The sequence below is a fragment of the Buteo buteo genome, chromosome 26 (genome assembly GCF_964188355.1).
Source record: "Buteo buteo chromosome 26, bButBut1.hap1.1, whole genome shotgun sequence".
Lineage (NCBI taxonomy): Eukaryota > Metazoa > Chordata > Aves > Accipitriformes > Accipitridae > Buteo > Buteo buteo.
Window position 1 is genome coordinate 4,478,633 of NC_134196.1, and position 15,372 is coordinate 4,494,004.

General features: G+C 40.5%; 1 protein-coding gene across 2 annotated transcripts in view; it reads right to left on the reverse strand.

Annotated features, from left to right (window-relative positions):
• The window catches only part of PLXNC1 (plexin C1), a 71,606-nt gene that overhangs the window by 41,165 nt on the left and 15,069 nt on the right, over positions 1 to 15,372 (reverse strand). For both annotated transcript variants that reach the window (XM_075057964.1, XM_075057963.1), the window contains exons 5-9: positions 10,268 to 10,382; positions 9,117 to 9,261; positions 5,841 to 5,910; positions 4,402 to 4,477; positions 4,226 to 4,279 (exon numbers count right to left, since the gene is read on the reverse strand). In XM_075057964.1, coding sequence (XP_074914065.1) covers positions 4,226 to 4,279; positions 4,402 to 4,477; positions 5,841 to 5,910; positions 9,117 to 9,261; positions 10,268 to 10,382 — 460 coding nt within the window. The remainder of the gene's footprint in view (positions 1 to 4,225; positions 4,280 to 4,401; positions 4,478 to 5,840; positions 5,911 to 9,116; positions 9,262 to 10,267; positions 10,383 to 15,372) is intronic.

Consider the following 15,372-nt stretch of genomic DNA (forward strand, 5'->3'; position numbering starts at 1 on the left):
TTTTATATCTCAATTTATCTCATAACAAAGTTGCCCAAAGGAATCACAATCTGAAATACTGGAAGGTAAGTGTGATAAAAACCCTGCTTGAAATAATACATTTTGTGTAACCTTTGAAGAACTAAGAAACAACGCAAGACAAAACCCATGGTGCTGTCACTATGAGAGATCAGAGAAACAAATGGTGGTATCTCTCATGACCTGAAAAGAGAAAGCAGGGTCAAACCCTACAATGAAAAGTTGAGAGAGAGCCCCAGAATTAGGTTTACTAAAAAGTCTTTTCAATGTCATACATAGAACTAAAGGTACAACACAACTGCAGGGATTTTTTGGTATCCCATTTCTCATGCTAAGAAGTTGACAAATCTATTTTCCAGCATTTAAGCGTAATCCTAGTTTGCTCTGATGCTGTCACCATCTTGCAGAAATGTGGCCAATTTTTATACCATGCTTTTCTTTGTGTATCTTTATATTTACTTATTCTAACTTACTAACACTACCAAGCAAGAAGAGAGATTTTTTTCCCTAGCATATTTACTTGATACATTTGACAGCATCTCATGTTTAATCAGTTTTGCTGCTTCCACAGTTTTACAATCACACAGACGGTTTCCCCTCTGTGTATCTTTCAGACAAACTGAAAACATTCAAAAAACCAGGAAAATCTGCATGTGAAACTGTTTGGGACCTTCTCAAGGAAATGATTTCTAGCTTGCATTTAGACTGCCTATAATACTAGTTTAAAGTGAGTTTTTAGAGTATTGTGATCATCCCAATTCCTGCTGTGCACCTGTGGACAGTTCAGCCTTCCAGACCCCGAGAAGGGCGCTGGTGCAAAATCTCTAGGAAAGTCCTTTCCACAGGGTTTTTCTCCCCGCTGATCTTTTCATGTACCCAGAGCAGAACCAAGACTTCGGGCCGGCGGCCAGAGGGGACCACTGGGGTCACATCACCATCCTCTGCAAACATAGCCTTTGTCCATTTCAGAAAGGTCCCCGGCACATTGTCCCCAGGCTACCACAGCCTGCTGAACGCCGGAGCAAATGTGAGACCTGTCACAGCTGATGGAAAGCTGCAACTTAAGAGAGTGCAAAGGCTGGGGCCAGAGGGCCTGCAAAAGGGCCTCCAAGGTGACCTCTGGTACGGATAATGGAGGAGGGCAAAGGAAACCCCTGACAAAAACAGCCCGAGGGGGAGAATTCACTCCCACCGCAATCTGGCGATCAGTTTAACCCTTAGTATGTGAGCAGGACAACTGAAGCAGAAATGAGAGGCTAAAGCCAGCGAAGCACCAGTGCTTCTCTCCACCCGCGTCCCATCCCTCCGCTTGTGCGCAGCCTCCAGCAGACAAAGGACAGTCAATATCCCCACACAAACCCAGAAGCCAAGTACTACGGAAAGAAGGAAACCCCTGCTTTGGGGCTCTCACTGGTAACCAGCCGGGAGCCCCGAGGGCCAGGAATAACACAGTGTCACACAAACACACAGAGGGCAACGCCAGACATCTCCTGCCCAAGGGTGCAGCAGCACTTCAGGCCTCCCACCGGTCTCTCTGCCAGGCACCACACACCACAGGGCGCTCGGCTTAGCTTGCCTTGTTTCTTTTCTTACACCAAGAAGAAATCACCGGAGGAATGGTTCACTCTGGAAGTTCCAGACCCCCCTAAAATCACACCTTCCCTGCGGCTACACGACACGGTCTCCCTTGCTGCATCCCGCCCCGGACTCATGGCGTCAGCGCAGTCACTCGCAGCGCTGAGGCGAGCTGGCCTCGGCTGCTCAAGAGTCTGCTTCCCGGCTCGACCACCCTGGTCCGTGATACTTTCCTCAGCAGCCAGAGAAACCACGGATCTCCTCACGGAACGCGGGAGGGACCAAGCGTCCTCGCCGGGCTCTGCCATGCTCGTTTCCACAGGGCCAGAGAGCCGCTGACCTTCCCGTCGCTGCGTGGCAGGGAGAGAGACGCCCGGCAGCCAGAGGGAAGGGAGACAGCGGAGAGGCAGAAGGATATTTATAAAAATCACTAGTTGCGAGGCATGCGATGAAAGCAGCGTAAACACGCAGAGAGATCTACAGCAAGCGTGCGTCACGTCCTCAGGTAATGTAAATCAGCGCGGCCCTGTCAACTTCGATAGAGCTCCGCATTTCTGAGCTGCAGCCCCCGGTTCCCTGGACAGCCTAACGCTTCCCTGGGGCTGGGTAAACAGTGGCAGCCACAACCTCAGAGGTGCGGTTAGCATGGCTGCAGGGTCACGGCGAGATATCTGGCAGCAGCCCAGGTGTTAAAGCAGCCTCTGCCAACCCCGGGGGGGGGAGAGCTCGTCCCCGCTCAGACACGGCCCCTCCTGAGGTGCTAGCATGGGGGCCCGAGGCCACGCGAAGAACTGGATGGGGCAACTGGCCCAAATGAAAAATAACCTGCTGAAAGACGACGGTTATTTCCAGCCACATCAGTTCCCCAGTCAAGCGTACTCGTGCAACCACTCTGACTGCTGCTCTGGCGCAGGGAGGGGGAAGGTGCGTGCATGGAAACCAGCAGCTGGAGTCAGGAGGGCTGGGGCTGCCACTGAAAAAAAAGTACATTAATCTAAATGCTCAGCTGGGGTTGTGGGAAAACACAAATCCTGCTTCTCAGCTATGCAGTATGTTCTCCTTAAAGCACCAGCAGTCAAAGGAGAACAGGATTTCAAATGCAATTTCAAGCCCTCTGAATGGATCAATCGCTTCTAAATAAACATCTGCCTTTGGACTGCCTCTAGTGCTTTCACTGCCTTGTCCATCACTGTCTTTCCAAGATAAGGCATGTGGAAGAAAGCCATCTCCCAGGCAATTCCAACTATTTACCAATGTCAAATTAATGCACTTGGAAGCAGAGCAAAGAAGAATTTCCTCTGTTCTTTCACCAGCCGTTATGCTTTATATGCAGACCAAATCCAGAATATTAATGCTCAGAAGCACAAGTATTTCACTTGTCTCTATGAAAAACAAAATGGATTTTGTGATTTTGTTTAAGAAACCTCAGCTGAACAGCCGAATTTAAGAGGTAATTCTTGTCTTCACAGGTAAAAGTCTGGGTAGTTCTAATGAAATATTTAGAGATAAGAACACAGTTGCTATTTATACCAACCATGCCATCACTCACAGAAAAGCAGAAACGAAAAGTGTAGGCAGCAAATCTCTATGTACTTACTCATCAGTCAAATTTCTCTTCACTACTCATTTCTTTCCTAACACCTGCATGTCATAAGCAACCACTGATGACAAGACTGCTCAGTTTTATGAGAAAATAAAACCATTCTGGCACCATAAAGAATGAAGGGATAACCTCGTGGTTAGAGGGCTGGCCTACGAAGCAAAAGGTTAAAGAGCTGGCCTACGAGGCAAATCATATAGACTATGCTCACATACAGTCTATATGGTTTCAACAGAGAACTCAACAACCAAATACAGAAGGTAGTTCAGCACCAGTGACACTCCTTCCTTTCCAGTGATCCAGCTTAAGCAGGATGGATGGAGAGTAGCTCCATCTCCAGTTTTGTCTACAGCCTGGAAGCAAGGAAAATTTTTCTCGAAGTGTGAACCAGGAATTTACTAACACCCAGGGATTTCAGTTCCTGGATGCATCCTCTAGCCGCTTGCCTGTTATGCAGAAACTGGGTGGCACATCTTCCCCTTCCTTCTGCTCCCCTGGCAGCTATGTTTCAGGAGAAGCTGTGATCTGGCTACATAAAATGAGGAAGAGGTTTGAGACTCTGAAACCCAGTTTCACAGAGTTTTCTGTGACAGCAGAACTCAAACATGCATTTAAGTCTAGCCAGGAGATTAAGTCCAAGGTGTTCTCCTTTGGGTTTTTTTGTTGTTGGTCCACTTACACGTCCCAGCCCTCAGCTCGCTGGCTCCTGCGGAGTGCCTAAACCCAGCATACAGGGACTCTGGCATTTAAAGCAATACTGGGAATACTGCATCTAGAGGGAGGCACATGACTATTGCAGTGTTCACTGTCTCAGTGCCTGGATCTGAAATGCAAATCTTTGTTGGTACAATTAAGCACCAGCAAAGCACTAAGAAAAAATAGTACCAATCCAAGTTCTGCTTTACCTTTCTATGTAACCGACTGCCTCCTCATCCATATCTCTATTCTTCCTGCAAAGTCCTTTCATTTTAAATAAATTTCTCCCCCAACCCACAGAACCTCAATAACACCAATCTTAAAATGCTAACTAACCTCTGTCTTCTGTGCAGTGGTGATCTCCTTGGAAGCAGTTGCATTACAACTATCCTGAAAAAAAAATCAGCATTTCTTCAATGTCAGGATAAGGAAGAGACAGATTGCTGCTCAGGTGTAAAAAATAGAAGGAAAAGGCATCACAGGGGATTCTAATCCTCCCCAACAAACTTCACCTGGCAGGTGGTGGCAGGAGAGACACTCGTCCAACTACAGCTGGCACACTCTCCCGTGTGTATACATCGCGAGCAGCTGGTAACACAGAAACCAGAGTTTTTGTAAGACACAGGAACTCAATCTAGATTCAACCATGAATGTGAAATTTCAAGTGACAGAAAAAAGCACAAACCCAAGAGAACAACCTGGCAAACATGTAATGAAATGCATAACACACATAACCTGCATTTACTTTCCAAGCCTATTGTTCTGTTGTGCTTATTCTGAGGACAAATTTAGTATGAAATACAATCTGTGCTGAGAGCCATAAATTTCCAAAAAGCATGAAGCAGACGGAACACTTTGGGTTTCATTTTGCTGTGGTTCTCTCCACTACATATGTGGCCAGATAGTACTTTTTAACCAGAAAAGGGGAGAAAACCTTCACTGATTCTTTCACAGCTTGCCTGAACTTTTGTTCTGTGTGTGCAGTGCTAGCAAGTATTGCTAGTTTGCTATTGCGTTCCCCTACCAAAAAATATGCCTGTTGGAGACTAGTTTGTCCCTATTATGCTTAGCAATGCATCTATCAGCATGGAGGAGAGCCAAGAGCAGCACAGGCCCTCTCCACTCATGCCGAGAAATGCTCTGATTTAGAGAAAGACAGCTCCTTCCCTGTGTTGCTCCAGGGACAGGGAAGTGATGTGCCACTTCCCAAAAAGCATGAGTTCAATTTCATCACAGGTGCCTATGAACTAGCCTCTTTGTATAGGGGAGGAGTGTTCTGAATGGGAACACTGTAGTTACCTACAGCATATGTTAGCCAGATCTTTCTAAGTTTTAACAACTACATAGGATAAAGAGTTAGGCCATGTACTGGGCACAAATGCTTTCTACTGCAAGCTCTTAAGGAGTGTGGCTCTGAAAAATAATGTGTACAGAACAATAGGCATTCATTATTCCTATTAGCAGATTAGAGGTTACTTTCTGGTTTAATTGTATTTGTGTTACCCATGGACCATATCTAAATTGCATCTGGCTCTATTAAAAAACAGCTCCATAAAGCGACTCTTACAGAGTCTCCTGACTCCTCTGATCTAGGTCTTATCCTGAGTACCAGGGGCCCACCTTTTTCACAAGGACAAAAAGGATTTTAATGTCATTGTGACTTCCTTTATTATCTCTTCAGGCACTTGTCATAAATTCAGTCATTGTAATGACTCTCCCACAGCTAGCTGCCAAGGTCCCGTTAAATAAAAGTCATCAGAACAAGTAGCTTTCTAGGGACAGTAAAAAAAAAAAAGAGGACAAGGAGGAAATGGGCCAAGAAAAGGGATTTGACTATATTTAGCAAAATGTATTTCCTTAATAAATACCAAAAAAGTAATGATCATACTTCAGCCCGCCCCCCCCCCCCCCCAAACCCCTCAATGGACTTCAGCAGGTACCAGGCTCTTACTTTTTCATCTGAAATGTTTGTGTGATATTCCAAGAGCTTGAGGACAGCGATGCTTCAAGAACTAGACAATCTGGAAAAATGGGACTGTTAGACATATGCTGGATATTACAAGAAATAACTGTAAAAAATAATTGAGTTGAAAGCTCATGTGCCTTTAGCTGTTCTGTACACGGTATGCATGTTCTCTCATACATTCACTCACACTTTTGACTGATAAAAATAACTATATTTTGTCCTTCCATAGCACCCTTCAGCTGATTTATTCCAAGCCTTTATACACACTCATTAATTAAGCTCGATGCCACCACTGCATGACATACAAAAGTAATGTTATTGTCAGGATACAGATAAGGAAATGCTACCACGGAGCAGGTATATAAAATCATCTCCTGAAGAGCACACCGTGGCACAGCCAGACCTCAAATTCAAGCCTTCTAACACAACAGACTGTTCTAATGCAAGAGACCCCAACATATCATACTTCTCTCTCTTTGTGTCTCAGAGACTTGGTTTCAGAGTCTTCTGTTGTAATCTATGCAGTAGCAATTTTCATCCTATTTAAATCTTTTATGATTGCATGAGTCAATTTGCCATTATTTCAGCTAGCAATTACTATACCAACAATTCACTGGCAGCTGTGGAATGAAAGAGTATCTTCTCCCATGAGCAGAATACCACATCGAAAAGTAGAGTTAGATATATACCACTTAAGCCATGGTCCCTTTCATCTGTGTGCCTGCAGATGTGTACGTCTGTGAAATGAATGACTGTCTGAGATCAAATGAAACCCATGTGTGCAGACTTTTCTGGCTTCCCTATGCTAGGAAGTAGATAGCTTTTTAATCCGGGAAAGTTACACAGATTTTAAAGTATGCCTACCTTGCAAAGGCAGAGAAAGCTTTGTCTTTATCACAGGCTCGCTTGTTCAGACGAAAACCAGCTTTGGCTACATCTACATTGTTAAATCAGCAGTATCTCCTAGCTCCACACGTCAGCATGGCACTTGGGTGCTCACTGCAAAGGTCACCTGCACTGCTTGTTAGAAACAGCCCAGAGACTGTTCGTATGCTTAAATACCTTACTAAACGGAGAGGAAAGAGTCTGATTTTTAAAGGTGTTTTAATGTTTGAAGATGTGGATGAGCACACATACATATTCTGAAATCCTTCACCAAGCACCTATTTGCATCTCCAGAATTCTATATATCTGCAGAAATCTGACATGTTGGGCACAAAATTGCCTAAATCACTTGCACATTATATGAGAGGGGTCTCAAGCCATGAGCTACTGAAAAATAGTATTTTACTAGGAGTAGTAAGTAAAAGTAAGGAATTTATCTGCTTCTGGCAGAGCCTGTCTTCTCTTTTAAGCTTTTATAAATGCTTTAAAAACAACACTGTCAAATATGGTTTCCTGATTTCGTCTGTGTTGAAATTAATGGAACCTATTATTTTCTGTATGGCCTGGGCTGACCTTTCAAAATGCACCAGACTGCACTGAGCAGCAGGTATTTTCAAAATGGTTAACACTGTCAAAGGGCTCATCTTTGGCACAAAGCACAGGCAAGGTGAGTTGGCTTCCATAACCCTACACTCTGAAAACCTGCTAATGGAGTAAGAGAAAGCCTTAGTCCAAGAAGAGAGAGAACCAAAACAACGTACTCCATAATTGTAAGAAAACATGGCTTTTGGGACTGGGTCAATAAAGGACATTTTTTTCTTCTCTAATGCGTTTGTCTCTCTTAAAAATCCACTAATAGTGTTTACTAAAGACAGCTTAATACCCACAGATATCACCCTAGCTGTCACCTGCTAGTGACAAAGTCTTTTCTTCTCAATTCCCAAAGTGATATTGGACAGGAACTTGACACAACACTTGTATGATGCCAGAAGAACTTTTCCCATACAAAGGCCATAGGATGAGCTCCTGAGATCCCAATATTCCAGGGAACCTCATTCAGGGGCAAGAGTGCCCGAGAGAGAGAGCTCTTTGCAGCACGGAGCTCTTCAGAACAACAGGTCATTGTAAATTCTGATTAACAATTCGTTCATCTTTCTACACAAAGGTATTTTAAGAGAATCAATCACTTCCATGTAGATTATTACATGGTTTGGGGGCTATATTATCTACAAAAAGATAAAGGCAGGCATTTATCTGAATTTTCTGTTTCCTCTTCAAATCACTTAAGAGCACATAGTATCCTTGAGCTTACTATCTTTGTCCCTCAGTTTAGATTAGAACTCTTTTTCATATTGTAACATACACAACTTTAAAAAAGTTACAAGGTCAACCTGTATTAGAAAAGCTTTGTGGTTCTATACAGACCCTTGAAGCAATGCAAGGAGGATGCTTTCCTCCTATTAGTCAAATAAGACTCTACTGTGAAGGATTATCATCTGATCTTTGAGACCAACGTCTAGAGAACAGCTCAAAAGTCTAGACATTCAGTAAATTACCACCTCATTCTAAAACCTGTAGCTGCCCGTAAGATGTACAAACCAGATCACGTGCATCTTGTGTCCGATACAAATGGTTCAGGTCTCTAATTCTGAGAACTACCAGTGAACAAAGCAGTGTAAGAATTATTGCAAAATGATTCAACCAATAATTCAGAGAGATGAATGAAATCAAGTCAAAAAGATGTACCAGACAAAATGCCCTCGAACCATGTATTTTTCTGCTAATCTTCTACATGGGACAACCACTTTCTCACAAGTGTCTAAGTCAAGTTGAAACAGTCAGTTGAATGTTAAGATTATTTATTGTACAGACATTCATAGTCAGATTCTCCTCTTATTTATGCTAGTACAGTTTTTTGCAAAAACAAATTCTGTTTGCAGATGAGAGAAGGGTTAAGATGGGTTAATTTGTCAAGGCAGAGCACTGCACCAACGCTGTTTCCATAGCTCCAGCCAGCTTGACTGTCATTGCAGCTATCTTAAGTTTCCTTAGACAGTGATTAATGGCACCATGTAAATATACTCCTAATGCTGAAATACTGCACTGCTATAGGCTGAACTGAAGAAGCTGTTTCTAGCCATAGGTTAACATGTTTTACTACTTCTAGAAAGGATTCCATATTAACAAATCTTTAATTATCAAGAACAGTGTAAGTATACTCAAATCACTTGACAAAACATGAATTTTTTTTTTCACTGACATTCAATAAAAAGCATTACCTTCTCTCACACTCATTAGGCCTGTATTTATACTCAGTTCTCCTCAGTGATAAAGGGCAGTGAATAAGAATTAAATACACGTAATAGTAAAACATACCATTATCAGTTATCACCAGAGTGGTTAGATTGCAGAAACAGGATGAGTTTTTCAGTACTACATTTTCATAAAGTATCTCAACAGATGTTACAATTTTTATCATACAGGAAGTAAGGATTTTGCTTGTGTTTGCAGCCACAGCAACCTATAAAACAATAAAAACAAGAACACAACAGATTTCTTGTAGTAACTTGTTAAGTTGTCACCTTGTCGTTACAGAAAACTACAAACTATGAAATGTACAAAATGAAATTTTTTGTGGCAGAAGCAGACAATTCACTAGGTAGCTTCTCAAAGCAGAGGGCCTCTCCCAACTGAAGAAGCAATACAGAAAGTGTCCTGAAAGGAACAACATTGCTTACTTCCAGAAATTAAATGGACCTGTAAGGTATGTTAGGGGAGCAATCTGGAATAATTTTGGATTTTAAAACAAGAATTTTGCTATAACAGTGTTATATGCTGTTATAGTCCCTTAAAAGTATCTGAACAAGAATGTACAAATCCTCACAGAGAGACAACGTTTGCATCCACAACCAAAATGCACTTAATTATGAAAAAGAATTTGTCTCGTAATGAATTATCCTTTGTTTCTGGCTGAGAGCGCTTTAAAAATATGATCACATTAATGCATTCAATTGGGAAACCAGAAACAATAGCATGCAGATTAAGTGGCCAGTCGTAATACTTGATAATCAAATACTCAAGGCTGTGTGTGCTGTGAACAGATACTGAGTAAATACTACTATCAAACACTTAAAGATGCATTTGTGTTAGCATATGTGTCCCAGTGAACGTTTTGTAACTTATTACAAAGCTCAGAACTTACATAATGCACTTGATATATAGTCACTGGAAATATTAAAATAGCTGATAAAGTGATACAATGGAAACGTTGCCTTTGTCAGCATAGTGAATTTTTGACTCAACATCATGAAGTATAGCTTCAGGATAGATTTTATAGGAGAGGAAGAGAACATCTATCTGATTGACACATTCAACTTACTGGGATTTCCAATACATTTGCCAATTGTTGAGATAAGAGGGACTAATACATGGAACATGGTGACAAAAGAAGGGAAGCTGCAATAAGCAACAAAATGACACATTTTAAGTCACAATAAACAAACACGCATAAAACTGGGTGTACATACCTGATTTTTAGCAGGAAAACTTAGCAGGATTTTCAGATCTTTATCAGGTGCATGTGAAATGTTATACCAACCCTTTATGCTGTTTGAACGTGTGCAATTTTCTTTTAATGTGCACCTAAAAGTATACATAAAATTATACTAGCCTCCTTATCGTGGCTTTGACTTCAGACACTGTACTTCAACTTATCTAATGTTATTGATTTTTTACAGGAACACTATTGATTTTTTACAGGAATACGCTTATAACTGCAAAAAGCTTGAGGAAAACAATCAGTAAAATCTTCTGCTTATCAAAATAAATTACAATGCATTGATATATGCTCTAGGGTCCTGATTAAGTCAATGGGACTCAAGCAAGTATTAGATGCTTGGCCAGTAACAGTGGACTTGGTAGCCTGGGATGGAATTCATCACCCCCAACTTGATTGCTCCATTGTACAGCTCTAGGTCTCACCCCCCAGATCCCTCTACACTCAGTGAGGAGAAATATGCTCTTTCAGGGTACAATTCACCTAACCTATTTTAGACATTCATACAAAAATGAAATGTACCACACTATAGAAGCTGCTCGTTCACTCCAAAGAGCATAAGAGGAGATGGGGATGAAGCTCTGATGTCGAGCTATGCTACAAATGTGTATAGTTGATGAGATGCATCCTCCTTCCTAATCTCCTCTGTTGTCCACTGATGTGAACAGTAATCTTTCCCTTTTATGTCAGTGCACTTGGTTAAAAACTAATTCAAAATAGATTTCTTTGTCTTCAATAATAAAATCCATTTCAGAAGTAGGATGACACAAAGTAAATAAAAATGTTATAGATGCCAAATTGTAGGAAACAGAAACTACACAACAGAAAATTAAGGAAGAATGAGGAAACACTAGGATATACAAGTACTACAAAGATTACACATATTAAAAACATGTGGTAAGAAAAAGAGAACATAAGCATACAAATTAGATAGACAATCACTGAGTTTGAAAGGTGAATCCTAAAAATACTGGCTACTGTGAACAGTTAATGAACAAACCATAGATTAAGTCCAAGTAATTCCATATAGCTAGCAATTAAAGACAAGTGCCAGCTGCATATATCTTAATATTTTCAGATTGAATATTTATAAATAAATGTTACATTTAATATTGTTTTAATAATACTACTTTCCTACCAAATGTAGAAGCATGTATAGCTTCAATCATGCAGTGACATGTGCCTTAATGAACTATTCCTTCACTAAAAACTAGAAATTAGTACATACTTGAAAAGCATGGACCTTTTTCATGAGGAGCTCACTGTATAAATGTATTTCACAAACAATGTGTTTTCTCTCCAGAAGGAATAACACAAGAATGACTTTCAAGAAAAATATCCACTGCTTTCAAAAATGCCCAAAATAACCCCACAAACCATGGAAACCATAAAGCCATCTTCTCTGTAGATCAAGACATTGGCAATTGGAATGCAGTTAAGCACAAGGTCACTTCCTTTGTGGTCTAACTCAGGAAACTGAGTTCCTGCTGCACAAGAACCTGGTGGGGCTTTGCATCTGAATACATTCAGACCATAACTATACTGTAAGAAATTGGGACTATGCCTGACATATTTCAAACTGTCTGAACTAGGACAAATTTCAGTCTCACTTATACCCCTCTTCGCCTTACTGAGATCACAGAGGTCCATTAGCTCCACAGTTTTAGAACCACAGTGGATGCGATCTGTCATCAACAGATGTGCATAAATCAGATGCTCAGATATGTATGGGTAGGTAACTCACTGGCAAGGATGCACGGGAGAGAGACATCCTATAGTTTCTGACAGGCTGCGGATCATAATGTTGAAGATGCAAGGCAACACACTCGCAATACTTGGCACTAAATAAGTGTATGCATTTCAGTGACACTAACATTAAAACATTAAAGAAGAAACCTGTTTACAAAGCTGAATATTTAAAACTGTCCTAGGACAAAGTTATTCACCTTTTCAGGCTGCCTGAGGAACACAAGCTTGTTTCCCTCATCTACAATGAAGAAACTAAGAGTTTAAAGGCAAAAATGTAATGCCACCCAGGACCCAGGGTCATGCTTGTCTTCATGCCAGGAAAAATGTGTCTTTTGTTGATCTAAAAGCTGACCTTTAACACTCAAAATGTGCTATGGAGAGCGGTCATCTCATAGGAAGCAGTTGCAAAGCGGGTAGTACAGTGTCTGATGACCCACAGCATGAATTCTCTCAAGTGCCCTGCACAGGTCAAGAGTAACATGAATTCTACTTGCCTAAAGATGAGATTATTTTGTTATATCCCTATTTCTTAGACAATTGATATTGTTTGCAAGCACATTGGCATGAATATAACAGATAAATTTTGTTTGTGAACCACATGGTTCTGAAAATTAACATACAGACTCAGACAACTACCAAGTCTGTCTTTCTTGGAAAGGTGGACTGGACCGGATCTTATAGAAGTATGAAAGTAAAAGGTATGAAACCCTAGGATCACATTTTAGACATGCATGGGTATGTGTACTGAGAAAAGCAGAGTCAAGATTTTTTTTAATCTTTCACAGCAAGCTAGTTCTTTATACTACTAAAGATTCCTCTTCACAATTGGAATTGATTTCCTCTTATTTCATTATGATAACACGATACCTAAGCTTACTGCTTCATTCATACTTAAGCCTCTGCTTCACTAATCTTGTATTAGCTACAGATCCTACTGAGTTTTTCCTCTCTGCCTTGCTAAAGCATACTGATTTCCTCATGGAATAAGAACACGGTTTCAGAGAAATTTTTGGCTTCCTTTTCCAAGCTACCAGTCCCTGAATGAAGTCCACAGATGTCACACACACTGACCAAATTCAAAAGTAAGTCTGGTCATGTCAGATAACTAAGACATATTGTGCTATTTCCATATGGAAAATACATGTAAAACATCAGTGCCTTGTATTGGAATAATTTCAGCATACTTCAGGTAAATCTGATTCATCTATAGGAAATCTATAAACATTAAGGGAAATTACACAATGCTATGACTAATTGCTTTGAATGATTGTAAGTGAAAAGGAGAATTTATACATTTGTCCCTATGGAAGAAAGAGTAGAAACAGGAACAGTAGAAACATTTTGCTTCATTTTGTTTTCGCTTGCAATAACATGTGCAGCTTTTTTCATCAAAATACTGGATTTGAGTTCACACCATCTTTAAAATGAAGCACTGCTGGTATGTTTTATTTAAAAAGTGTAGTGCATACTTAATATAAAATTTATTTCCCAGTAAGAGTATAAAACATAACATCAAGCTCAAAATTATTATGGAATATATTGCTTTACTGGACATGTATGGACTTTGATTAAAATACTGGCTAAAAACATGTCTTCCTCTTTTTCTAAAGCTTCACTCAGAGGTCTCTCTTCACAAAACCAAATATTTAATGATGCTAACTGCTTAACAGTGAAAGATTATGTGGGTGTTGAACAGGATTCATATTATAGTAATTCATTTTTTCACCAAAGGAGTAAATTGTTTCTGTTTCAACCAGATGGAAACTTTTGGTGATTCCCCTCATAAACAGGGGATTTACTGACTAATAACTGTTATTCGCAAACTCTTTATAAGGTAACTAAAAGCCTGAAAAGCTTAGCACTGTAACATATACAGTTTCTAACAAGGTAGCAAAAGAGAGTTTGAAGAAAACACATTACAGAGTAAACACCTACTCTCTTCTAATAACTACCTTCGCAAACACAAAGTAGCAGGTCTTCAGCAAAATCACCTTAACATTGAAATAATCCAAAATGGGTAGTATTAAGCTTCTAAAAGGCAGCTACTAGTGGAATTCCTCAAAAATTAATCTTATAGCCACTTTTGTTTAATGTTTTAATCACTGATGAACTGGCATGAAGCAAGATTTACACTGCCAGCATCTGCTGATGATACAAAGTTGGGAATGTTACCATGCAGAGGAAGATGAGAATATCACACAGGAACACTTGGAGAGCCTTGAAATGGGATGACATTTCAAAGCATAAAGTACAAGAACATGTACCTAGAGCAATAAAAATCTCACAACCCATATGTGTTATAGACTGGAAACTCATCAATTGGAAAGAAAACAAACAAAGAGAAGGACCTGGGGGCATTATTTGATCATGGATAATTGTGGCCCATCAATGTGATGCTGTCATGAAAAAGATCTTTGTGATCCCAGGACACACTAAGTAAGGTGCTTCCTGGACAGACTGATTAAACACCATTGAGCAAGGCACAGCTGAAATATCTTCTGGAATACTATGACAGTCCTGGTCATCCTTATTTTAAAAGGATACATAAACTTCACAGAAGGACTATTGGAGTCGAGTTAAGAAAGGAATATCTTATCCGAGAGAATCTTAGTGAAGTTAGCAGTTTTAGCACACCAAAATGAAAGTGAAAAAAGACTGCTTTCACAAAAACATTGAGGAGTAAGTGTGAAGGAGGGGGGAAAACCTATTTAAGCCAAGGCGATGTGAGCACCAGAACAAATTAGTATAACCTGTGCATGAACACGCACGTGATGAAAATGAGCAGACAGATTTTAACCAGCAGAAAAATGAGACTCTCAGATAGTCACACAGCCACGGCAGGGAGGACAAAAAGCCTGTCTAAATTTAGGATGGTCCTTGATTAGTTTATGAGTAGGTTTACATGATGTGGTTGCTTGCAACTGCCAAGTCTAGGCTTGATGACTCAGGAATTTCTCCAGTCCAGGCTAAAGACATACAATAGCTTTCAAACCTGCTTCAAAGAAAGCAGCAAAACTAATGACTCAAATGTGAGGACAAAGTGTTTAGAAAGAAATTCTCCTCTGGCCTAAACCAAAGGCAGTGGTTCCAAAGCAAGGAACTATGAATACTGGAGACAACTCAGCACTCCTTCCCCGTTCTCACATGCAAGATGCTCCCAGCTATTAAGATGCTTCAAGCATGAGTATACAATTTTATCTCTCAATCAATCTGGAATTGTAAAACCAAAATAATTTCTTCTTCTTAGCCCAACATATGTTTTATGGGTAGATCTCAAAAATCTGAGAGTTAACATAGTCTTTAAAAGGTGCAGAGCTCCCTTTCACA